General features: G+C 44.5%; 1 protein-coding gene across 1 annotated transcript in view; it reads right to left on the reverse strand.

The window, feature by feature from the left end:
- LOC137522042 (granulocyte colony-stimulating factor receptor-like) overlaps positions 1 to 25,825 on the reverse strand; it is a gene marked incomplete at its 5' end in the record, with an annotated part of 137,859 nt that overhangs the window by 41,254 nt on the left and 70,780 nt on the right. Inside the window, 6 exons of the mRNA XM_068242062.1 lie at positions 5,407 to 5,532; positions 6,536 to 6,634; positions 13,971 to 14,159; positions 16,243 to 16,453; positions 19,657 to 19,739; positions 21,212 to 21,353. Of these exons, the coding sequence (XP_068098163.1) occupies positions 5,407 to 5,532; positions 6,536 to 6,634; positions 13,971 to 14,159; positions 16,243 to 16,453; positions 19,657 to 19,739; positions 21,212 to 21,353 (850 nt within the window). The remainder of the gene's footprint in view (positions 1 to 5,406; positions 5,533 to 6,535; positions 6,635 to 13,970; positions 14,160 to 16,242; positions 16,454 to 19,656; positions 19,740 to 21,211; positions 21,354 to 25,825) is intronic.

The raw sequence follows: 25,825 nt of genomic DNA on the forward strand, positions 1-25,825 counted from the left end.
CAAAAAACCTAATCCCCCCTCCTCCTCCCCTTTGCCTCTGAAGTCTCTGGCTAGTAATACCTCCCCTCCTCCTGCCCTGACTGAGCTCCCATGAGCCCTTGCTACTGTCTGAAAGTGCCTTGGCTCTCTGAAAACCTGTGGGCGTGGCTTGTTTAGTTTATAGGGAATTAGAGTATTAAAACAAAAACAAAAAAGTATTTGGCTTGAGGAATGCCATATAAATAATAGGAAAGGAACACAATTATGCAATGTGTAAAAGTTCATCCTGGATCCACTTTAATTGTATCAAGTGAAGAATGTAAACATAAGATAAGGTTATCACCAGTTTGGATGCGGCTGCCCCTGCAGGAGAAAAAGTCAGTCCTGTGATTTAACCCTTTGAATGCAGTTTTACAAAAAAATTGTGTTACTATATTATATGCTGTAAATAATCTTTTAGAGCAAAGAAGAAATGCTGGGTTTCATTCCACTTTAACCTCCCCGGCGTTCTATTGAGATCGCCAGGGCGGCTGCGGGAGGGTTTTTTTTAAATAAAAAAAAAACTATTTCATGCAGCCAACTGAAAGTTGGCTGCATGAAAGCCCACTAGAGGGCGCTCCGAATGCGTTCTTCTGATTGCCTCCGGCAATCAGAAGTAACAAGGAAGGCTGCAATGAGCAGCCTTCCTTGTTTGGCTTTCCTCGTCGCCATGGCGACGAGCGGAGTGACGTCATGGACGTCAGCCGACGTCCTGACGTCAGCCGCCTCCGATCCAGCCCTTAGCGCTGGCCGGAACTGATTGGTCCGGCTGCGCAGGGCTCGGACGGCTGGGGGGACCCTCTTTCGCCGCTGCTCGCGGCGGCGATCAGGAAGCACACGCGGCTGGCAAAGTGCCGGCTGCGTGTGCTGCTTTTTATTTGATAAAAATCGGCCCAGCAGGGCCTGAGCGGCACCCTCCGGCGGTAATGGACGAGCTGAGCTCGTCCATACCGCTCAGGAGGTTAAGGCTAAGTTTTCACTAGAAACATGCAAATTGCACATGCACATTTTCAGCTGTGAAATTCGTATGCACATTCGCAAAAAAGAAAAAAAAATTGTGTGATTTTTACAAAGAAGGAACCCCAATTATTATTATCAATCACAGAAACAACGTGAAAAGGCCGAAATCACATTGCACGTGATTTTTCTGCATGCGTTATCCAAATAATACTAACATGGTTTTCAGTTCAAATTTCCCATTTAGTGACAGGCCCATAGGAAATTATTGCTGTGCAAATTTGTGTGCTGAAAAAAGGCACCTAGTGGATACAGGCCCTTAAATGGCATGATTGATACATAACTCCTCATATGCTCGACATGGGGGTACTCCATATAGGGACAATGCAAATAATAAACAAAAAAAAATGTTAAAAAAAGAAATATATATAACAAACATTTGTGTTGACTATGCATAATAATATTCAAGCAACTGTTACAGTGGCGTAGCTAGAGATCATGTGGCCCCATAGAAAATCTTTCATGGTGCCCTCAGATGTCGGCACTCATAAGCAATGCCACCTGCCCCTGCCCTATGGATATGCGTTAATTGGGAAATTTACATTCTCATGCAATCAACACAGCAAATAGTTTATGGGCACTGAGACAAAATCAGAGGGTGGAGGAACACAGGAAAGTTAATGGTAAATACATTAAGTACCACCTGGGGCCCCTATGCTGCAGGGCCCCATAGCAACTGCTATGGCTATTGCTACGCCCCTGAACTGTTATAATGAACAGAGGTAATAAACGTATTGGGGTATAGTTATTCACTAAGCTACGGTAAAATTGCCATGCGCATAATGCAAATCATCCCTGCAAAGCACGTGTTATGTACATAACGCGGGATGCTCTATGTGGGAAAGACATGTTATGGTACTTTCCCAAACACTGCTGCAAACGCATACAAAAACTCCTGGAAAAATGTAAAAACGCAAAGTGCTAAAAACACATGGTTTTCTGCCGTGCCTAGTGTGCTCCCAGCATGAACTATGCAGTGCAGTATCAATTAACACCTGCTTCATGCAGGTCTTAAAGCGGAACTGAAAGGTTAAAAAAAAAACAGTGTTTCACTTATCTGGGGCTTCTGCCAGCTCCGTGCAGCCTTCCTGTCCCACACCGGTCCTCTACGATCCTCCGTTCTCCCGCGCTAGCTACTTTCGATTTGGTCTTACCGTCGACGGCATATGCGCCTGCACGCCCCGAGCCACACGTATCTTTCTTCGTGTTCCAGCCGCAATAGCATCCTGCGCTAATAGCGCAAGATGGGCAGGACCGCAAAGAAAGCTACAAGTGGCCTGGGGCGCGCAGGCGCTGTTGCCGCATCCAGAGCCGGGACAAGATCCTCCAGCACCCAAGGCTGAGACACCAAAGTGCGCCCCTCCATCCCTGCCACCCCAGCCGTCACACACTGATTGCTATTAGACTAAGAGGTGCCACAGGGCCCACAACCTCCCCAACACCTTAATATCTAGTTACATGGCTTGCAGTCACTGCTATGTATCCCCTTTTCTTATTTATTTGTGCTTCAAACACAATTAGGAATGACAGCTGAATGAATTCTACACCCCCTCCTACACTGCGCCCTGAGGCTGGAGCCTCTCCAGCCTATGCCTCGGCCCGGCCCTGGCCGCATCGACCGAGCCAAAAGTAGCTGGCGGCGGGAGAGCGGACGATTGTGGAGGACCACCGCGGGACAGGAAGGCTGCACTGAGCTGGCAGAGGCCACAGGTAAGTGAAGCACTTTTTTTTTAACCTTTTGGTTCCGCTTTAAGTTAGTTCTTAAAGTGTACCAGAGACCTAGTAAAGTAAAGATTTGATACTTACCCAGGGCTTCCTCCCACCTCAAACACTTCTGTGTCCCTCGGCATCCTCCCGTAGTCTGCTTTCCAGCTGCGATCAGTCGGGTCCAGTCTGGGTCTTTTGCGCATGCGCGGACCTCCCGCGCACGCGCAGTAGTCCACGCATGCGCAGTAGACCTGGACTGAAGTGACTGGGCCAGTTACCGGGGCTGATTTCAGCTGAACAGCAGACCGCAGGAGGACGGCAAGGGACGTGTTTATGGGGCAGGAGGAAGCCCCGGCTAAGTATCAACTCTAAATTTACTTTACAAAGGTCTCTGGTTTACTTTAAGCTGCTAATAAAATGTACTCTGTGAACAGCTGAAAAGCTGTCTTAAATTGTTATGTAACATCAAACAAGATCATTTTGTAAAGTTTACATACAGTATATGTGTTAATGAATGTCTAAAATTAGCAGAAATCTTAGGTTATATACATTTTCTGTTAGCAAATCATAAGATAAGCATGTACCAATACAATAGTGAGCAAAAATAGTGCTTAAAGTGAACCTCAAGTCAGAAAAAAAATGAGTTTTACTCACCTGGGACTTCTACCAGCCCCCTGCAGCAGTCCTGTGCCCTCGCAGCCACTCACTAATCCTCGCGTTGCCGCATTACGAACGCATAGATATGCGGCAACGCGTATTTTTGTACGCGTTGCGGCCCGCAATAGTGCGAATTGCAGTCGGGAATGCGAAAAAAGCTATGCGTGGCCAGTCCTGACGGGCCTCTCGCCAAAAATGAAACTAGCTGGCAGCGGGGAACCAGAGGATTAGTGAGTGACTGCGAGGGCACAGGACTGCTGCAGGGGGCTGGTAGAATCCCCAGGTGAGTAAAACCCATTTTTTTTTTCTGACTTAAAACCAGAGACGAAGCACCCTCATGTATTTTATTACATTTATCAGTGGGAACATGACAGTAAACACCTACCCTGCTTTTAGTTTTATTCTTCTCAGTCTAATCTATCTGTTATCAACTGTGATAAGAATCCACCGACTATTCAGTCGAGGTTTGACCTGGAATCATTATAGCTGAGTCACTCTTCTGTGGAGTCTTTTCAAGCCCAAGCCTGCCACCTCCTGGATCAGATTTCATACTCAGAGCTGTTGACATAGGAGGGGCTGCTGCTGCCGAGAAAGAAGCTCTGAAACAGTGTATCTGTGTGCAGTGTGCAGCCAGTCATTATCTACTGTATGCAGTTTCATTTCTATGAGAGACACTTCCTACAGGCAGCCACATAGCATACCAGAATAATAAAGTTGAAAGCAGACAGATGAAAGCCTGCTGCAGCCCTGCTTGTCTATAGTCTAAAGACAGCACATCCAGAACAGTTTATAACCTGGAAGCAGAAGAGATATGAGCCTGCGGCCATATTGGATATTTCCTGGAGCAATAATGGATAAAAAAACACTCAAAAAGGCACTCCAGAGTGACGAAATTATCAGGTAGAGCATTTATTCTTTACAAGCTATCAACTGATATGTTTATTTTGTGTGAATCGTTCATCTCTGGTTCCCTTTAAGGTTCACTTTAATACAGTACCCTAACGGATTTTATTGAATCAACCTTGAAATTTATGGGTGTCTCAGCCTTGGGTGTGGGAGGACCTTGTCCCGGCTCTGCCTCCAGGGTCGGGGCTGTCTTAATTGGGCGTGGCAAAACATCCCAAAGGGTAGGGGCAGCATGACAGAAGGTTTTGAGGTGGAATGCGAAAAAAGCTACGCGTGGCCAGTCTTGACGGGCCTCTCGGCAAAAATGAAACTAGCTGGCAGCGGGGGACCAGAGGATTAGTGAGTGACTGCGAGGGCACAGGACTGCTGCAGGGGGCTGGTAGAAGCCCCAGGTGAGTAAAACTCATTTTTTTCTGACTTAAAGGGAAACTTAAGTCAAGTATAAAAAATGAGATTAACTCACCTGGGGCTTCCCTCAGCCCCCAGCAGCCGATCGGTGCCCTCGCAGCCCCGCTCTGACGCTCCAGGACCCGCCGGCGAACACTTCCGGTTTGGCCGTCACCGGCTGACAGGCATGGGAACGCGAGTGATTCTTCGCGTCCCCAGCCTGTATATCGCCCCCTATGCTGCTATTGAGACCAGCTGGCCGCAATAGCAGCATAGGGGGTGATATACAGGCTGGGAACGCGAAGAATCACTCGCGTTCCCAAGCCTGTCGGCCGGTGACGGCCAAACCGGAAGTGTTCGCCGGCGGGTCCTGGAGCATCAGAGCGGGGCTGCGAGGGCACCGATCGGCTGCTGGGGGCTGAGGGAAGCCCCAGGTGAGTAAATCTCATTTTTTATAGTTGACTTAAGTTTCCCTTTAAGGTTCACTTTAATACAGTACCCTAACGGATTTTATTGGATCAACCTTGAAATCTCTATTTAACGTCATAGCGTAGACAGCATTCAGGTTCATTGGTTTAGCTCCTGATTGCCTGTCTGGAGAGTCTTGTTGTACTGCAGCAGTATTTTACTGAATCAGAGCAGGGGTGACAAAGGCTGTCACAGGATGGGACTTGGAAAGAAAAGTGTGATTTTAATATAGGTAGCTGTCCTTACCTGGTTGAATATAAGTTAAAGTAAATGGGCTAGGCTCTGCTTCCACAGGCTTGGTTGATGCTGATCCGCAGACTGGGTAGTGTCCATTTGAGATTAAGGTCAGTGTTATATTCTTTGTTCCCAAATCTGGTGATTGAAAAGAATGAAGAAACATAATCAAATTACTTTACAACAACATTTCAGATGAGTACATAGTTGTAGTTTGTGAAGTGTTAAAGGGTAGAAAACGTTATGTGATCATGAATTCCAGACTAAACAGTTGACTCTTTAGTTTTGAATTAAATGCTTCCAGGCAGGCCCGAGGCAGAGGCAGGAGAGGCTCCAGCCTCAGGGCGCAGTGTGGGAGGGGGCGCACAACTCCCTCAGCTACCATTCCCCTATTGTATTTGAAGAGGGAAGTAAGAAAAGGGGATACATGGCAGTGACTGCAAGCCAGATAACTAGAGAAAAAGGTGTTGGGGGCCCTGGGGTGCCTCTTAGTCTAATAGCAATCAGTGTGTGACGGCTGGGGTGGGAGGGATGGAGGAGCGCATATGGGTGTCTCAGCCTTGGGTGTGGGAGGACCTTGTCTCGGCTCTGCTCCAGGGTCGGGGCTGTCTTAATTGGGCGTGGCAAAACATCCCAAAGGGTAGGGGCAGCATGACAGAAGGTTTTGAGGTGGACTTTGAGGGTGACCAAGTAATTATATCCTGGTGATCTTAGGTTGTGAAAGGTATGACTCAGTTTAAAAAAAAAAAAACGAAACTCTGCTACTCAAAAATCAGTAGGGATGGTCAATGGGATGCAAATAATTTTGAGTCGATGCAACACTATGCACATTTTGTATGCAAATGTATGAAGTTTGAAAATGAATCAATCAAATCGTTCTGAGGTAAAATGTGAGTGGTCCATTTTCAAGCTGCAAACATTTGCATAATCCTGCATCAACTCAAAATGATTTGCATCTCATTGACCATCCCTAATAGCCAGATGTAGCCCCTTAATTAGGTCGGGCCCCATTCCCATTATAGGCAGATGTAAGCCACCCTCCCATATGCAAAGTTAGTATGGAGCATGAGCATGGAATAGTTACACGTTTGTGTATGTATAATCTATACATATATGTATATGCACTCATACATGAACTCACTGCGCTCTGTGTAGAGGCTGACTGTGCTGGGCCGACTGACACCAGAGCTGTAGACGGCATATAATGATACAGTCACCAATCTTCCTGCAGGAAGTTCATCTGAAACAGAAACAGTTTGAAAAAAAAATGACCTTTTGCCTAATTTGGCTTTGCAACTAATAAAACTCTGATCAGATTGGACCCTCAAGCAGGTCAGAGTACTGTACAACCAAATATTTCTTCTGGCCATAAATAGAATCTTGCAGTTGGTGATGTAATCTTCTTTTTTTATCTATTTTTACTTTTAAAAACTCAATATCATTTTGCTTCACCGAAAGTTGTTAATCTGTTACTTACCGTGTTTTCTCAAATTTTAAGGGTCCTACATCCATCAATATTAGCCAATACGATAAGTGACCTGTACACAATTTTTAGGCATAACTGAATTTAGTGACTGTGGTAATAGCAGCTAATTTAAAACCAACCTATTTGTATGTATAGTACAGCTAAGAAATGGAACATTGGTGGCAAAGAAGAGAGTCTCATATTGTTTTGAAGTAAAGGAAGAGTTAAAAAGAGTTATCTACGCAAAAGAGCTTCTCTGAGCTGTTCCACCCACTTGGTTGAATACAGTCCTGTTTTCTAAAGCACTTAAAGAGACACTGAAGTGAGAAAAAAAATTATGATATTATGATTTGTATGTGTAGTACAGCTAAGAAATAAAACATTAGGATCAGAGACAAAAGTCTAATTGTTTCCAGTACAGGAAGAGTTAAGAAACTCCAGTTGTTATCTCTATGCAAAAAAGCCATTAAGCTCTATGACTTTCAAAGTGGTGGAGAGGTCTTCTGACTTTTATTATCTTAAGGCTGCATTTCCACTTGTGCGGTGCGAATCGCCGCGGAAAAAATTCGCATGCGGATGCGAAATTCGCATGCGGATCCATGCGAATTTTCATGCGAATTCGCACACGAATTCGCATGGATGATGATGCATGCGAATTTAACCATGGCAGTGCTGGTGTGCTTTTCCATTGTTTCTATGCGAATTCGCATGAAAATTCGCATGAAAATTCGCATACCCAAACCTCATGCGAATTTCCTATTAAATACATTGTATGCGATTCGCATAGCGGTATGCGGCATGCGAATTCTGATGGCTCTGCCATGCGAATTTTTTCTGCACAGAAAAACGCAAAGGAATCCTGACAAGTGGAAACAGTCCCATTCACTTGTATTGCTATGCGAATTTGCATGCGAAAAACGCATGCGAATTCGCGATAGTGGAAATGAGCCCTAACTGTTTAGTGAACAAATTTATTTTTCTCTGCCAGAGGAGAGGTCATTAGTTCACAGACTGCTCTGAAAGAATCATTTTGAATGCAGAGTGTTGTGTAATCTGCACATATTATAGAATGATGCAATGTTAGAAAAAACAATATATACCTGAAAATAAAAATATGAGAATATTCTCTTTGCTGCTAATCTTCTAGTAATTATTCATAGTACACAACCAATTCATGATATCATTTTTTTTTTCGCTTCAGTGTCGCTTTAAGCAGCCAAGAAACAGTGAGAGACAGCTTGAGATAAGGTTTACTGCAGGAGATTTCCAAGGGTCATTATTTCTGCTTTGTTTTATAGCTTAAACGACAGAGTGTGCTTTTAAAACTGCAACTGTGATAGTATGATGTAATGTTATTAAAAAAAAAAAGCTATATAACTGAAAAAAATGAGAATCTTTTCTTTGCTACTAATGTTTTATTCATTACCTGTACTACACTAACAATTCATTATATCATAAGTTTTTTTTCACTTCATGTTTGCTTTAACCTTCCTGGCGGTAAGCCCGAGCTGAGCTCGGGCTATGCCGCGCAGGAAGATATCTCAGCCCCTGGTGGAGCGATTTGCTCCATTTAAAATGCTGTACGCGCAGCTAGCACTTTGCTAGCCGCGCGTACAGCTTGATCGCCGCCGCTCTGCGGCGATCGCCCGTACGCAGCGGCGCAAGAGGGCCCCCCCCCCCCCGCCAGAGCCCTGCGCTGCCCGGACCAATGAGTTCCGGGCAGCGCTATGGGCTGGATCGGAGGTGTCTGACGTCAGGACGTCGGCTGACGTCCATGACGTCATTCCGATCGTCGCCATGGCGACAGGAGAAGCCAAACAGGGGAGCGCGTTATATACGCGTTCCCCTGTTTGCTATTGATGCCGGCGACGATCGCACTAGAGGGACACATGCGCCCTCTAGTGGTGTTTCATGTAGCTACCACTCTGGTAGCTTTACATGAAACACAAAAAAAAAAATTTAAAAAAAAAGGATTTTTGCCATTTTGGCAAAAAAAATTAACCGCCAGGAGGGTTAAAGCAGCTTTTCAGTTGTAGTCAGAGTGACTCACATGGACTAAATTCATTCCTGCAAATGTTAGGCATTAACGGTTATTGCACAGCCCAGAAATGCTCCAATCGTGTTTGCTGGGCTTGGGTTTGTTCATTGTTGACATATACGATGGAAATAGCATGGGGTCCCTTTCTATAGGTCAACCCGCCCCATACCCAGTCATACTGTATTGTGGAAAGCAAGATTAACAGCCATTGAGAATGGCTCTCTTCTCCCCTCATGTTGAAGAAGTAAATGAGGAAACATATTATGCTAAGCATGTCTGTAACCGCAAACTGTAGATAATATCACAATTATATGAAGTGCTTACCACAGGTTTGCTTTAGGCCTGTTGCACACTTGCTCACTGGTTCACCCCACGTTACGCTCCCCCACCGCATCCATGTCGCAAGGGCCATGCAACTCTATGGAGACTTGCACAGTTTGCATGATGTGACACGGTGCGATGGAAGTATCAAAATCGCCGCAATCCCCATGCAAAGTCTGCAGCGTGTTACCGCATGAACCGTGCCTACCGCATGGATTATGCAGCAATGCAAGTCAATGGGTAATGCAGCAAGTGTGCATGACGGGAGCACGGTGCGGCGCAAACCGACAGGAATCCCAGTGATGTACTTCCTGTCAAGTCAGGAGTACATCACTATCCGGGGGGTGGGCCTATGCATATGAAGCCTAATTTCTGCAGTGCAATGCAATGTTTGCACAACATCGCACTGCTAACCTCTGGGTTGCAACTGGCCTTAAAGTGGATCCGAGGTGAACTTTTACTCATTGCATAGTTCTGTTCCTTTCCTTTTGTTTATAGGGCATTCCTCAAGCCAAATAATTTTTTGTATTTGTTTTAATACTCTAATTCCCTATAAACTAGACAAGCCACACCCACAAGTTTTCAGAGAGCCTTGGCAGTAGCAAGGGCTCATGGGAGCTTAGTCTGGGCAGGAGGAGGGGGAGGTGTTACTAGCCATTGATTTCAGAGGCAGAGGGGACAGGGTGGTGGGAGGAGGAGGGGGGATTAGTTTTTTTTTTCACAGGCTGAGTGCTCAAGATACAGATAAGCCTGCCTCTGTGTAATGTTTACAAACAACATGGCTGCTGTCATTGTATCAGGAATAAATAATCATATTTTATTAAAGCTGTTTGCAGCTAGATCTGCTGTGTAAACTTTAGATAAGATATATAGACAAGTTACTTGTTATAATTAGTTTTTCATCTCGGATCCGCTTTAAGGATAAATGCATAGGACCACACTTATAAAGATTGGTGGCACGGTCGCTTAGTAGTGGATAGCACTCTCACCTTGCAGCAATCATGAGCCAGAGCACTATCTGCATGGAGTTTCCATGTTATCCCTGTGTCTGCGTGGGTTTCCTCCAGGCACTCAGGTTTACTCCCACATCCCAAAAACATACAGATAAGTTAATTGGCTTCCCGTTCCTGCTACAAAATTGGACTTAGGGCCCTTTTCCACAGCGCATTTGCACTGGCTGAATCGCAAAGACGCAAACGATTTTACAATCGCTACGGTTTGCTTTTTAACATAGGAATCGCGGTAGGTCATTTCCACTGCCGCAATTCGTTTTTTACGGGAACGCGAACGCGCGGCAGAGCGATATTTGCCGCGATTTTGCTATGCAGTGCATAGCATAGCAAAATCGCGGCCGCAAACGTCGGGGAATCGCCGGTAATTGCGATTCAGCAATCGCTAGCGTTCAGCGTGCACGCTAGCGACTGCTAGTGGAAAAGGGCCCTTAGACTATGATTGACACATGACTACAGTTGGGTTTAGATTAAAAGGACAGTTTCAAGACAATATACTCTGTGCATCGCTGCGTAATATGTTGGTGCTTTATAAATATTAAATAATAATAATGCCAATCTGATCGTCAGAGAAATAGCATTATTTCTGCAGCAGTAACTTCCTTTTCAGATAATTTTATGTATAAAAGTAGCGATCAACTGATCTTGTAAAAAAGGATCCCCAGTTCTCTGTGACAATCGCCAGATCATCGGGGCAATCGCCATACTCATAAAGGGGGTCATCCCCATGTTTACACGTCGAAAAATAGTGCTTGCCACTCAGTGGTGAATGCCACAGGCTGTAATGGAGAGGGCTGGAGAATAGTGAAGTATTTTCAAACACCGTTTGCCACTTTTGCTGCAGATCACCATTTTAAACAGCACCAGTGCAGAGCTACAGTGCATGTCAATGAGCCATCTTCCACTACTTTTCTGGTAAGAAGTAAAAGTTAGGGCGGGTTCACACTGCACGAGCTTTTTCATGGCTTGTTCACACTAAGAGCTCTTTTTTTAGCGCTCTTTTTTTAGCTCTTTTTCAGCACTGGCGATTTTAAAAACCGCCTTAAAAGCGCTAGTGCAATGGTCGCTTATGTGAGTGTTCTGACATGAGCGATGAGCTTTCTATCCAATTGCAAACCCGGCTCCTGCACCATTTTCTGAGCGTTTGCGATTCGATAGAAAGTATAGGGAAAACGCAAAGCGCTTTTCTAAGTGCTTTGAAATGCGATTTCCCAAGCACTTAAATGAATAAATACATTGTATTTATTCATTTCCGGGTCAAAGAGTTCACTTCCTGACTTCAGGAAGTGAAAAAAAACATTGCTCCACAAAAGCGCTTAGAAAAGCGCTTTTCTAAGCGAAAATCACTGAAAAGCGCTGATAAAATCACTCTATAAATCACTCAGCGCTTGCGATAGCACTGGCAATTTATAATGTGAACAAGGCCTAAGTGCTAGTGATCTGAAAAGCGCTTGCTAATGCAATGCTATGGGGGATTTTCTTTAAAAATCACTGCACAAGTGTGAACACACACTTATCATTACATTAGCAAGAGCTTTTAAGTTCGACATTTCGAAGCTATCGGCTGTTTCCTATGCATGTTGAGTATGTAAAGCGCTGATGTGTGTGTACACTTTGTACTTGACATTCAGCCTAGCTTGAGAAAGGTACTGATACCTTTCTACGCAAGTTGGTTCTGGGGTGCTGCCAGACTTGACCGAGGCACATCAACAAGCAACTAATAGAGAGGTGCTCCATTCCTTCTTTACAACATTAGCAAGAGCTTTTAAAATGACAAGCGCTTAGAAAAAGCTTTTACAGTGCGAACCAACCCTTACACTCGGCGACCAAGTTCTCTGTTCAAATGACTGGAATTCAGATCGCTACTTTAGATAAAAGCACTGCACAGCACCATAAATATGGCATTAAAAAGGGTGATCAGATTTTTAAAAGAGAACAAAAGACAAAAATGCCATTTTCCGCGTACGTTAAAAAAGGGCGCCGGGAAAAAAGGGCGCAGGGTTTTAAACGATAAGCATGAATAACGTTTAAAAAAAAAATTGTGCTATATTTCGTTTAAAAATAATGTTTTATAAAGTTATAAATCATTAAATAATGTGTATGAAATCGGGAATTGTAAAAACGTTAATCTTCCCTGTTTAAAAAGTGAAATGTATAATAACGTTTTATAAAAGATTAATAAGAATGTTACTAAAACTATACTTAACCCTACTCTCACACAGAACCCTCCCTGTACCTACCCCTAACCCCTAGACCCCCCTGGTGGTGCCTAATCCTAAGACCCCCCTGGTGGTGCCTAAACCTAAGACCCCCCCCCTGGTGGTGCCTAAACCTAAGACCCCCCCCTGGTGGTGCCTAAACCTAAGAGCCCCCCTGGTGGTTCCTAAACCTAAGGCCCCCCTGGTGGTGCCTAAACCTAAGGCCCCCCTGGTGGTGCCTAAACCTAAGGCCCCCCTGGTGGTGCCTAAACCTAAGGCCCCCCTGGTGGTGCCTAAACCTAAGGCCCCCCTGGTGGTGCCTAAACCTAAGGCCCCCCTGTGATTAGCATTAATAACGTTTAAAAAAAAATATTGTGCTGTTTTTCGTTTAAAAATAATGTTTTAAAAATTATAAATCATTAAATAATGTGTAATCATGAGAAGCAGTTATAAAACATTAAAAGTCTCCGGGCGCCGCTTGTAAAACGTTATTTTTCTCCGGCGCCCTTTTTTCCTGTTGGGCGCCCATTAAATGATATTTACTATAGGAGTGAATGGCGGCGCCCTTTTTGCCCACCTGCCTCATGCGCCCAAATTTCCTGCTTCCCCATTTCCCCCCCTCCACTTATATATGTCCTTTTGTGGTTTCTCCTATTTGTACTGGATGTAACAAGGAAACATTTTCTAATACTATCACAGCTACAATTATCTTATTTACCACTAGATGGCGAAGTCAGACAACTCATTATAGATGGAGGAAAACTGCATAATGAAAAATACAATTATTATTATTATTATTATTATTATTATTATTATGATTGATTTATAAAGCACCAAAACATTTTGTGGAGTTATACATGGTTATGGGGTATATAATAATACAGACAATGATATACACAAAATATACACAATGGTACAGAACACATAAATGGTAGACATAGTAATTAATTAATCAAAATGTATTGCAAATTCCAAGACACAAAAGGATGGGAGACAGGGAGAGCCTCACCCATGCAAGCTTACAATCTGAGGGCTGGAACCCACTAGAGCGATTTTTTGAGCTTTGAATCGCTAGCGCTTTCCCTAAACGCTCTGCCAATGTAAAGAAATGTAACAAATTCCACAGTAGCGATTGCGATTAGCAAAATCGCAATCGCAGGACATGCAGCATTTTGAATGCATTTGCGCTTCAATGTAATGTACTGAAGCGCTGGCAAATCGCTCATGGATCGCTACACATAGCAATTTGAGTACGATTACAAACGGTAAATAAAATTATGATGCATTGAAAGGACCCATCAGAATTAAAATCACTAATCGCAAATCGCTACACAATCGCTGGCAAAAAGCTTACACTTTTTAAAATCGATCCTAACAGCGCCGGAAAACTCTCATGAAATCGCTTACAAATCACTTATTAAAAACGCTAGCGATTGTGGTAGCGATTTGCGATTTGTAGTGGGTTCCAGGCCTCAGGGAGTAGGAAGGAAACAAAAGGTGGGGTAAATACAATTAAAGTTAATTAGATGAATTCATGCAGTTACCTTTTATCAAGAAATGATTTTCATTCTTTGAGATGTTTTTGAACAGCCCATTGGCATGTTTGTCACCGCAGGCATCCGGGTCCCACTGCAGAATGTACCCCCGCAGTGTCCGCAGAGGAGGCTGGGGGCTCTGCCACTGTACCCAAAATGGCCAAGAGGGGACAGTCAGATTAAGAGGTGGAGGTAAATCTATAGATAATGGGGAGACCAACAGACGTTTAACAACAATAAATAATAATCTGAGAAACTTTTCTGTAAATGTTGAACACAGGTGCAAACTATAATAATCATTATTATTTCACATACTGGGCTTGATTCACTAAACCGTGATAACTCAAATATCACACCTTATCAAAGATATCACACCTTATCAAAGTTAACACGCCTTATCAGAGTAGCATAGTGAGCGCTACAAACTTATGCCTGCTAATTGGCAATGACGAGAGCTCCACTCGTCCTGCCCTGAACCCCTGCGGGTCTGTTGTGCTCGCTATGCTACTCTGATAAGGCTTGTTCACTTTGATAAGGTGTGATATCTTTGATAAGGTGTGATATTTGAGTTATCACGGTTTAGTGAATCCAGCCCACTGTCATAGTTTCCCATGGTGCTGCACAAACATAGGTGTAACAATAGCCCCTGCGACTCCTTCGATTACAGAGGGGCGGTAGGGGCTTTGGGGGTCCCTTTCCTCCTATCCGCATGCAGAGTATGGCAGGGAGCATTATATTTACCGGCTTCCAGTGCCGCGGGCCTCCGTGCATCACAGCAGCAGCACTCCCTGCTACAGCGCTGTGTAATATGTTGGTGCGTTATAAATACAATAAATAATCATAATACCTTTAGCTGAGCTCCCGATCACATGACTCGCAGCGGTCATGTGATAAGGAGCCGGTGAATGGCAGCAGAGAGAGAGAAAGCTGTAACGCACAGAGGAGACCTGCAGCACTGGAAATATTAAACAGGTATTATTACACTCGCTACCTGTTCCAGAGCTGTGGGTCTCCTCTGAGCATCACTGCACTCTCTCTGCTGCCATTCACCGAATCTTTATCACATGACCGATGCAAGTCATGTGATCGGGGGCTCAGCTAAGGGCAGCAGAGAGTGCTGCTGCGATGCCTGGAGATCTGTAGTGCTGAAAGCAGGTAAATATAACACTCCCTGCGCTACTCTGCATGGTGGGAGGGGGTGGCGGGCAGAGCCGTAACTAGAAGTCACTGGGCCCCCCTGCGAAACTTTGGATGGGGTCACCTCCAAGACCCTGCTGAACACTGAATAGGGACTGTCTACAAATCTTTGTCTGCAAAACTTTGTGTATGATTCCTTAACAGCGGCTGAGAAGATGCAGTCATTCAAACAATTGTGCAGAGAGCTGAAAGCTTTTTCTCTCCATGCCCTTAGTTGTCTCTCAGGACAGGTAAAATAAACTCCCCCCCCCCCCCATGGGGCCCCCTGCAGCTTCTAGCCCCCCTGCAGTTGCATCCCTTGCAGGTTCTATTGTTACGCCCCTAGTGGCGTGGATAAATGCCAGCCTGGTCCCGGGGGGGGGGGGGGGCTATGGACCTACGGGGCCCCATGCAATCTTCAGGGAGGCCCCATACATGGTAGTTATGCCCGTGTGCACAAAGTAAAGTACAAACAAAGTGCATATTTCAAATAATGGAAAAAACAAAAAAACATACATTTGATAATGATTATACACAGATAACACTGTCAGGCTGGGTGCACACATAACATAACGTGAAAGGCTGCGTTTTATGTCATGTTTTACAGTAATGTGTGTGTTTTCGTGCGTTTTCACAGTGGTTTTTGTTTGTTTGCAATGCGTTTTGCATGCGTTTTTAATGCATTTGCGGTTCGCACATATATAAACCGCTTATGCATTTTGTATGTGTTTTCCATGCGTTTTTATATTTCCATTTATGCAAATCAGTAGGAAGACAACAGGAAGCGGAAATACAGCAAAAAAAAAAAAAATTCTTAGGAAAAACATATATAAAAAAACTCATAGAAAACACATGAAAAACGCATACCATTGCGCTCCCATTGACTTCCATTATGTGCGTTTTTGCTGTGTTTGTGAATATTATGCAACAAAACCTGCGTTTTTAAAAACGCAGGTTTGAAAACACATAGAAAACGCATATGCGTTTTTTTTATATGGGTTATTTCCTGCGGCCCATAGACCTCCATTAGCAGCACAAACGCAACGTTTTCCGCTGCGTTTCTGCGATGTGTGCACCCAGCCTCAGATACACCTGTCAGACATACCCTCTTTCTCGCAGATTGGTACATGGGATGGTGGCGAGGTCCCGTAGGTGTTGAAGGCGGAGACAGACACCGTATTTATTCCCATTGGTACCAGTGTCATACATCGCAGCTCTGATGGCGCACATTCGCTGAGAGTAGTTGTATTCCCTTTATTCGAATAGAAGACTTCATATCCAGAGATAGCTCTCTGTGGCAGTTCCGCCTCACCTGGCTATGGTAAAACATGATCAGATTAGTCAAATCAGTCCTAATTCTTGTTTCCCGATTTTATTTTTATTGTCAGTGGAGGTGAACAGGGGACTATATCATTACGTACTCAATTTTCATTCAACTGTTCCAAAGAGATTCCCTTTCAAAATGTCAGTCATGTGGCCCAGGACCCATTCAGAAAACCTCCCAGCTGCAGCGCAGAACTAATCCACTCGCCTCCTTCTTATGCTGTTTATAGAATAACCAGGGCCAGTTCTAGACTTTTTGCTGCCTGAGGTAAACTTGTGAGGATGCACCTCCACCCCTCCTCCCAGCAACTCCATTCCTCCTCAGTCAGGACAGCAGTGCCACCTCCTCCCTTCCCTTGACTGTATATGGATGCATTTTTTATGTTGTTGAACTCACTGCATAATTTTGTATCTATGCAATCTTGCACTAGGGGTTAATTGTTGAATGGGTGGGGCAGTGTCCAGCCCGGGTGTGGCAGCACACTGGCCACCTATATCTGCATTCTTTGTGTGTCTTGCCACTGTTACACACCTGATGAAGGACCTGCGTGTCCGTAACATGTAGTGTCTGTTTGCAGCCAGCGGAGTGCCACCTCTTCATTCATTGCTTGGAGTATACCTGGACCGTAGAGCAATTCGGTCGAGGCCAGGCACTGGCAGATACCCAGTATAGTTCTACCTGGATGCTGTTCTCCATTGGATTCACATTTGGGGCCACCTCCTCACTTCTGCTGTGCAAGTCAAATGAAACACTGCTGCTCTCCTGCCTCCCCATACTCACTCACTGTCAGACTCCTCACACAGCACAACAAGCTGCTATTCCCCAATGATGACGTCTTCACCTCACTCGCATTCCTCTTGCTTCTCTTCCTACTTTGACTGCATACTGTTAGCATAAACACACAGTACAAACATGCTGCCCCTGTAACCTCTGCACCTGATGGAAATGTTTCACCTTGCTTCATGAGAGAACCGGCCCTGAGACAAATTTTTTGTAGCCGGCACTAGAACCCAGGGTGTAACTGTAAGAGGCCCAGAGTTCTGGGTGGCCCCAAGCACATGCAAGCAATCCTGAAGCAAATAAAAAAACAACAACAAATACTTACTTATGGAGAGGGAAGGCTCTGGGTCCTATAGAGCCTTCCTGTTCTTCCCCCTCAATCCAGTGCCGTCACCCTCATTGCAGTCTTTGGCTGATGGATCAAAGACTATTCTGAGCCGCCACGGGAGACTTTGGAAGTCTCCAGGAGCCCGAGTGCTCCTGAGGACGGATGGGTCCATACTGCGCCTGCGTGTTCTCTTGCGCACTCGTACCTGCATAGCACGGAGCTGCCCGTCTTCTGGAGCACTCTGGCTCCTGAAGACTTCCGAAGCCTCCTGTGGCAGCAGATTGGAATGAAGTGACAGCGCAGGAACGAGGGGACCGTGAGAAGAACGGGAAGGCTCTACAGGACCCAGAGCTTTCCCCTATATACATATTCACTTCAGGATTGCTTTAAAGAGGAACTGTAGCCATAGTAACATCTCACTAATATAAATGCTAAAGTTTGGATGTTTGTTACTGAATCACGCAACAATGGCTGAACGGATTTGAATGAAATTTGGCACACACATACAACATTACCTGGAATAACATATAGGATACTTTTTATCCCCATAACCAAAAAGTGGGCAGAGACAAATACAGATTTCACTGGGAAAATGTAAACTGCAGCCATTCTTACACTGTTATTGGCAGGGTTCTCAAACTTTGCACAGTTGGTCACTGGGTGACTGGGATTAATATTCAGGAAATGGGTGGAGCCTACAAAAGCCAATCAAAATTCACCTATTGATTTTCAAGGGGAATATTTAATTGCTGCCATTCTTGCCCTGTAAATGGCACAAGCCTCAAACCTGGTACAGTTGGTCATTGGGTGACTGGGGTTCCAATTCAGTAAAGGGGGTGGAGCCACAGCCAATCAGATTTGTTTCATTTCAACGCAAATTATTGATGGCAAAGGCTGCAAAGCTCACAAACTAGGTCATTGATTAATTGAGTAATTGTGTGTTAGGGTTAGAAAAGTGTGTGTGTGTGTGGGGGGGGGGGGGGGTCAACACCAGCCAAATACATACCCGGGAAATGCCGGGGCATCAGCTAGTCTCCCAAAATGCTTGGGGTGGGGTAGGGGGGGATGGGAGGATTCCACATAATAAATAGCCTAGACCAAGCCTCAGTGGGAGGGCTAGACTACATACTTACAGTTATTGTAGTCCCTTACACACTCCAATGAGTTCTGGGTCACCATGAGCTCAAGGTCACTTCAACCTGAATTATCGCAAATTCTTTCTGTTTTAAGAAAGCAAACGCTTGTTTTTCATATACAGCTATAGGTAGTGTTTATGATGCTGAAATCTGGATATTTAATGTAAAAGTGAGTATCCTGAAAGACTTGCTGCATTCTACTATATGTCACTATGGTACCTCTTCTGCACTCAGGAGCTGGTACACAAGTCGCGATAAAAACAACCAGGTTCCAAATTGTATTTAGTCGCAGAAATAGAGGATGTTAGATTGAAAAATGGATTGCATGCATGCAACAGCATTCTGTCCTAGACCCTTTCACCAGCACTGAGGTTTCCTCTTGTGGAAAGGGTTCCCCAGCAGCAAGCAAGCAAACGGTTTGTCTGGTGATTGGTTGCCTGGTGATTTTAGACTGATTTAAGTGCATGCATGTGTGTCCTAGAATGGTAGAACCTTAATTCAGTCCTGGATTTAGATTACAGGAGCCTATAGGCACAGATGTTCTGGCACCCTTGACTGAAGTACCCTTCATGTACCTACAAACCCTCTCTGAACTGCACTGCCAGTGTGCTGGATGGCCCGGCTAGCTTCTCTTCCCTACTTCCCCTGTGCAGCATAGGTAGCCACAGGTGCCCCTTGGTATTAGGTAGCCAGAGGTGACTCCCAACTATTAGGATAGTTCTTGGTTGAAGGGAGATCTTGTCAGTAGAATACTGAGAGCAGAGTGAGTAACCTCTCATTATGCTCTGCTCAGGACTCTGCATAAGGAAGGGGGGTGGGTGAGGGGAGGAAAGTGAGCCGCCTTTCCATCATCAGGCACCTGTAGGCATGTGCCTACAGTGCCTTATGGTAAATCTGGCCCTGACCTTATTTACACTTAATAAACTACTTGTGAGAATGAGGTGGTCATACCAGTATGAGGATGGTGACTTTCTGGGTTCCGTTAGGATATTCAGGTCCCAGAATCCTCCAGGCATCGGGAGTTCTCTCGGGAGCTGTGTGGAGAAAAACAAATTATACGTAACTGAAACCAAAATGAGCTTTGTGCAGGAGATGCAGACTACTTATGAGAAATGATTTTTATTACAGTTGAATCTTGTTATAGTAAACTTTGATATAGTAAACCTCTGGCTATAGTAAACTATTTCCCCAGATCTCAGAAAATGCACCTATATTCATATAGAATGTATGACAAATTCTAATATAGTTAACTTCTGGTATAGTAAACTACTTGGTCAGGTCCCTTGAAGTTGACTATAAAAGGATTCTATGGTATATATTTACAGAATATAGCATGTACATCTTTCTCAGCACTTTACAAAATGTACATAGTCATGTCACTAACTAACCTCCATTTTTAACCACTTGAGGACCACGGTGTTAAACCCCTCTAGTGACCAGGCCATTTTTTACTAAGTAGGCCACTGCAGCTTTAAGGCCCCGCTGCAGGGCCGCATAATTTAGCAGCACACAAGTGACTCCCCCCTCCTCTTTTCTCCCCACCAACAGAGCTCTCTGTTGGTGGGGTTTCATCCCTGCTGGGATGTTTTTTTTTTTTTAAAACAAATATTTTTTTAATTTATTTTTCAATAAAATGTTGCTATTTTGTTTATTTATTTAATACTAGCACCGCCCTCCCTCCTCCCGCCAGCCAATCACTGTGATCGGCTGTCATAGGCTTCAGCCTATGACAACGGATCACCCCTGAGCCTGCCAGGGAGATAGCCGTGTCGCACGTTGTACAGTCCCAGAGCTGTACAGTCCTATTAGACACCGTCTAACAGTCTCCGAGCGGCGATCGCCGATGGGAGACTGAAGGCAGTTGTGCTCCGTCATTCATGCGAAGATGCGCGTGCAATCTCCTGCAATCTCTGCCCGCAGCCATTCACGCCAAGCGGCGTGGAGCAGTCCTGCGGCTGCCGACGTGTTCACGCCAATTGGCGTGGAGAAGTCGGTAGGGGGTTAAAGGACAACTGAAGTGAGAGTTATATGGAGGCTGCCATATTTATTTCCTTTTAAACAATACCAGTCGCCTGGCAGCCCTGCTGGTCTATTTGGCTGCAGCCATGTCTAAATAACACCAGAAACAAGCATGCAGTTAATCTTGTTAGATCTGACAATAATGTCAGAATCATGTGATCTGCATATGCTTGTTCAGGGTCTAAAGTTGAAAGTATCAGAGGCAGAGGATCAGCAAGATAGGCAGGCAATTGGTATTGCTTAAAAGGAGAAAAAAAATCCCTCTCACTTCAGTTGTACTTTAAAATAAAATGTAAACAAAAGCCAAGCATGTTTTTCATGGTGATTTTCAGCAGGTACTGAAAACAGATTACAGGCCAATCGCAAACAGACAAAATGCAGTATGTAGAACGTTTTTTTTGTGCCGATCGGAAAAACGTGAGCGCTCCCATGAGTGAGTGAATCAGAGAACAGCTGGCAGAGGAAGGCCATTAGAAGTTGCACATACCCGATGGTGGCATCTGATGGGAGTCACTCCAGTTACTCCAGTATCTATTGCCAGTCTCCTCTCTGCAGCGCATGCGCAGGGAATCCACAGCCAACATCTTCTCTGCAAGAAAGCTGTTACTACTGTTGAGTTTCACTCCGATCTGAAAAAAAGAAAACCCGCCAAGGTAAGGCAAACTGCAAGATGTTGTCAGCCATTGCTACAAAAATATTAACATTATTTACTTACAAAGCACCAGATTTGTATGCATTGTTGAACAATAAATAATGGGGTACAAAGTAAATATACAGATTTGCAACAAAAAAGTAGATGAGCGCATCAGGCAGCCTCTGATTGGGTACCAACAGAGATGCGCTGAGCCCCCCCAGAGACAAATAACGCACCGTTTTTTTGCCTATTTCAACTTTTACTTTTTGTCGCACCCAGGTTATGCATATGTATGTTTTTAATTTAGTTGGAGGTAGGTCCCCTTCCACAGAGGCTGACTTCATCATGGTGAGAGGGTTAAGTACTTGATAATTTGCATGCAAGCTATTATGGAAACCAACACCCTCCAATGGTAGTTAGGTGCATCTGATTTGAATGCAGGGTGTGCATGTTGTCTATTAGTAGGCTCTGCAAACTCATGCAGCTAGTCATTTAGATGCAGTTTGTCTTAAAGGTTACCGAGGCGAAAACAAACAAATGAAATAAACGATTGTATCTATCTTCCTTCTCCTAAAAATGACTTTTTGAGATATTCCCCAGTTTTATTTTATGTTTAAATCTGCTTTTTAACTGTTTTATTGTTTTTGCTTAATGTCAAATTAGTTGAAGTATGCCAGAGCTAAAATTTATGAACTGTTGAACCTTTTTATCTCTTTCCTGCTCTCAGAAGCCATTTTCTGCTAGGAAGGTGTTTTATAGTTGGAATTTCTTATTAGTGTGGGTTACACTGTAGTCACTTAGGCCTAGTGCACACCGGAGCGTTTCCGATGCTGTTTGCGATCTGCTTGCGGGTGCGGATCTGCTAGGGTAATGTATTTCAATGGGCTGGTGCACACCAGAGCGGGAGGCGTTTTGCAGAAACGCATACTCCCGGGCTGCTGCAGATTTTGGATTGCGGATGCGTTTCTGCCTCAATGTTAAGTATAGGAAAAACGCAAACTGCTCTGAAAAACGGCACTTCAGAGCGGTTTGCCAGGCGTTTTTTGTTACAGTAGCTGTTCAGTAACAGCTTTACTGTAACAATACATGAAATCTACTACACCAAAACCGCTACACAAAACCGCAAAATGCTAGCTGAAACGCTACAGAAAAATAAGAAAAAGCGTTTCAAAATCTGCTAGCATTTTGCGGATCTGCTAGCGGTTTTTGGTGTGCACTAGGCCTTAGGTCTGGTGCACACCAGAGGAGTTTTTCTGAGCGTTTTGAGTTTTTAAATCTGCTGCTAATGTTATCCTATGTGTCTGTGCACACTGGAGCAATGAGGTTTTGTAAAAAAAACCCATAGCATTAGGCCCAGTGCACACCAAAACCGCTAGCAGATCCGCAATACGCTAGCGGTTTTGGGAGCTGATTTCAGAGCGATTCTAGGTATGTTTAGAGAGGTTTTCTAAACATACCTAGCGGTTTTGGGTGCGTTTTTGTGTAGCAGATTACACATATTGTTACAGTAAAAGCTGTTACTGAACAGCTTCTGTAACAAAAATGCCTGGCAAACCGCTCTGAAGTAGCGTTTTTCAGAGCGGTTTGCGTTTTTCCTATACTTTACATTGAGGACGAAACGCTTCCGAAATCCGCAAACGCGCAGCAGGAGGCGCGTTTGCGGCTTGGCAAAAAACTCAAAGCGCCGGTGTGCACCATCCGATTGCAATACATTAGCCAAGCGTATTTCCAGGCGGATGCGGCCGGCGGATCGCTCCAAAAACCGCTCGGTGTGCACTAGGCCTTACATTGGAAAGAGCTTTTGAAACCTCTAAAAGCTCTTCCCAATGTAATGCTATGGGTTTTTTTACAAAACCTCATTGCTCCAGTGTGCACAGACACATAGGATAACATTAGCAGCAGATTTAAAAACTCAAAACGCTCAGAAAAACTCCTCTGGTGTGCACCAGGCCTTCATGTCAGGACTGAGTCAGCCACTTACATACCTGATATTTAACTCTTTCAGGCAGGGAAAGAAAAAAAGGAACACAGCATAGTAAATTGTGTGCTTGGCACTGTGCATGCACATGCCTATCTCATCATGTCACATGTCACCTCGGGTATCCTTTAAGTAGCGCTGCCCTTCTGTGTATAAATACATCGATTATATAACATGTTGGGGGGAATCTAGATAGCAACCTGGAAGTGTTTGCAATGACTTGGATAATTGGGATTAGTGAGTGGAGTGTATCCATCTAGAGTTACCTGTGCAATGTGGAAAGCCTGCTTACAGCTCTATACCCTGATACCAAGTCTGTTAAATGTAAGTGCAACTTCACAATACATTTTATGTGTTTTATGGATTCACACTGTGTATAGTGTCTATTTTATCTGCGGTTATTTTTTATTGAAGCACATTTGCAATCAGGATTTTTAGTGACAGAGGGCCGGAACCCGAGGTGCGAGAAGGAAGCTCCTATGGAAGCTGCTATATTTGTTTACTTTTAACCTTTTGAGGACCACAGGTTTATACTCCCTAGTGACCATGTGATTTTTTTTTACAATTCAGCACTCTGCAGCTTTAACAGTTTATTGCTCGGACATACAATTTATCACCCAAATGAATGTTAACTCCTTTTCCTCTCAATAATAGAGCTGTCTTTCACGGCCAGGCCGAGGCTGAGGCGAGAGAGGCTCCAGCCTCAGGGCGCAGTGTAGGAGGGGGAGCACAACTCACTCAGCAGTCATTCCCCTATTATGTTTGAAGCAGAGAGAAATTAGAAAATGGGATACATGGCAGTGATTGCACGCCAGATAACTAGAGATTAAGGTGTTGGGAGGTTGGGGGCCCTGGGGCACCTCTTAGTCTAATAGCAATCAGCTAAGAAAATAATTTTTGATGTTGTATTGTCTCATATGCTGACATTTTTTTAATCTATCAACTCCTCTCAGAAGCTGTTCTTAGGCCTGGTGCACACCAAAACCCGCTAGCAGATCCGCAAAATGCTAGCAGATTTTGAAATGCTTTTTCGTATTTTTCTGTAGCGTTTCAGCTAGCGTTTTGCGGTTTTGTGTAGCGGTTTTGGTGTAGTAGATTTCATATATTGTTACAGTAAAGCTGTTACTGAACAGCTTCTGTAACAAAAACGCCGGCAAAACCGTTCTGAACAGACGTTTTTCAGAGCGGTTTGCGTTTTTCCTATACTTAACATTGAGGCAGAAACGCATCCGCAATCCAAAAAATGCCTCACCCCGGGAGGATTAGTTTCTGCAAAACGCCTCTCGCTCTGGTGTGAACCACCCCATTGTGATACATTGTCCAAGCGTATCCGCAGCCGAAAGCGGCTGCAGAAACGCTGAAAAAGCCGCTCGGTGTGCACCAGCCCTGTGCAAGGAAAGAGCTTTACGGCTGTAATTCCACATCAGTGAGAATTACACTATAGTCCAACTAATGATGCCCATATGTGGTACAATTTTTTCAGATAAGAGAATTTTGTTTGATTATTCTGTTAGATCGAATATATTTTTCCAACAACATGATCGTTTTTCTTTATTGAATAAAACAAGATCATCGTTCTTTTTTATGATCAAAGAAAAGATTTTTAGATTTGAACGTTTTGGTGGAGTAAATGGGAAAATCGAACGTTTTTGTTTGTGCCAAGTATGGGCACCATTAGTCCAACTTGAGAGAAATTGTCACTTGCATAACTGAATATTAACTCTTTCATGTAGAAAAAGAAAATGAACACAGCATAGTTATTTGTATGCTTAGCACTGTACATACCGGTACATGTCGTCATGTCACATGTCACCTCTGGTATCCTTTAACCCCTAGTCGACCACTCCACATCAGTTGGCGTAAATGGCTGCGGGCGGGAATTGCAGGAGATCACGCATCACTGCATGAATGACGGAGCTCCGCTCTGCCTTCTGTCTCCCAGTGGTGATCGCCGATCGGAGACTATTAACACTGTACAGCGCTGCGATCTACAGCAGCGATGTACTGGGGAAAGCCGTGTGACACGGCTGTCCCCCTGGGAGGCACAGCGATCGGCTGTGATAGGCTGACGGGGGAGAGGGAGGGAGTTTTAGAAAATAAATTAAAAAATAGATACATTTAATTAAAACAAATAAAATACATATTTATAATAAATAAATAAACAATACTGGGGGCGATCTGAACTCATCAACAGAAAGCTCTGTTGGTGGGGAGAAAGGGGGGGTAATCACTTGTGTGTGCTGAGTTGGACGGCCCTGCAGCGAGGCCTTAAAGCTGCAGTGGCCCAATTAGGAGAAATTGGCCTGGTCACAGGGGGGGGGGGGGGGGGGGGGTTAACACCACGGTCCTCAAGTGGTTAAAGGGAACCTGAGCCGAAGCTCGAGTTCAAAAGAGTTATTTATCTAAAGAGAGGGAAGCCTCAGGATTCTATTGAGACTTCTCTCAGTGCTCCGATGTCCTCCCATAATCAGCGCGGCCCCCCTCCACAT

This window comes from Hyperolius riggenbachi, chromosome 6, assembly GCF_040937935.1.
Source record: "Hyperolius riggenbachi isolate aHypRig1 chromosome 6, aHypRig1.pri, whole genome shotgun sequence".
NCBI lineage: Eukaryota > Metazoa > Chordata > Amphibia > Anura > Hyperoliidae > Hyperolius > Hyperolius riggenbachi.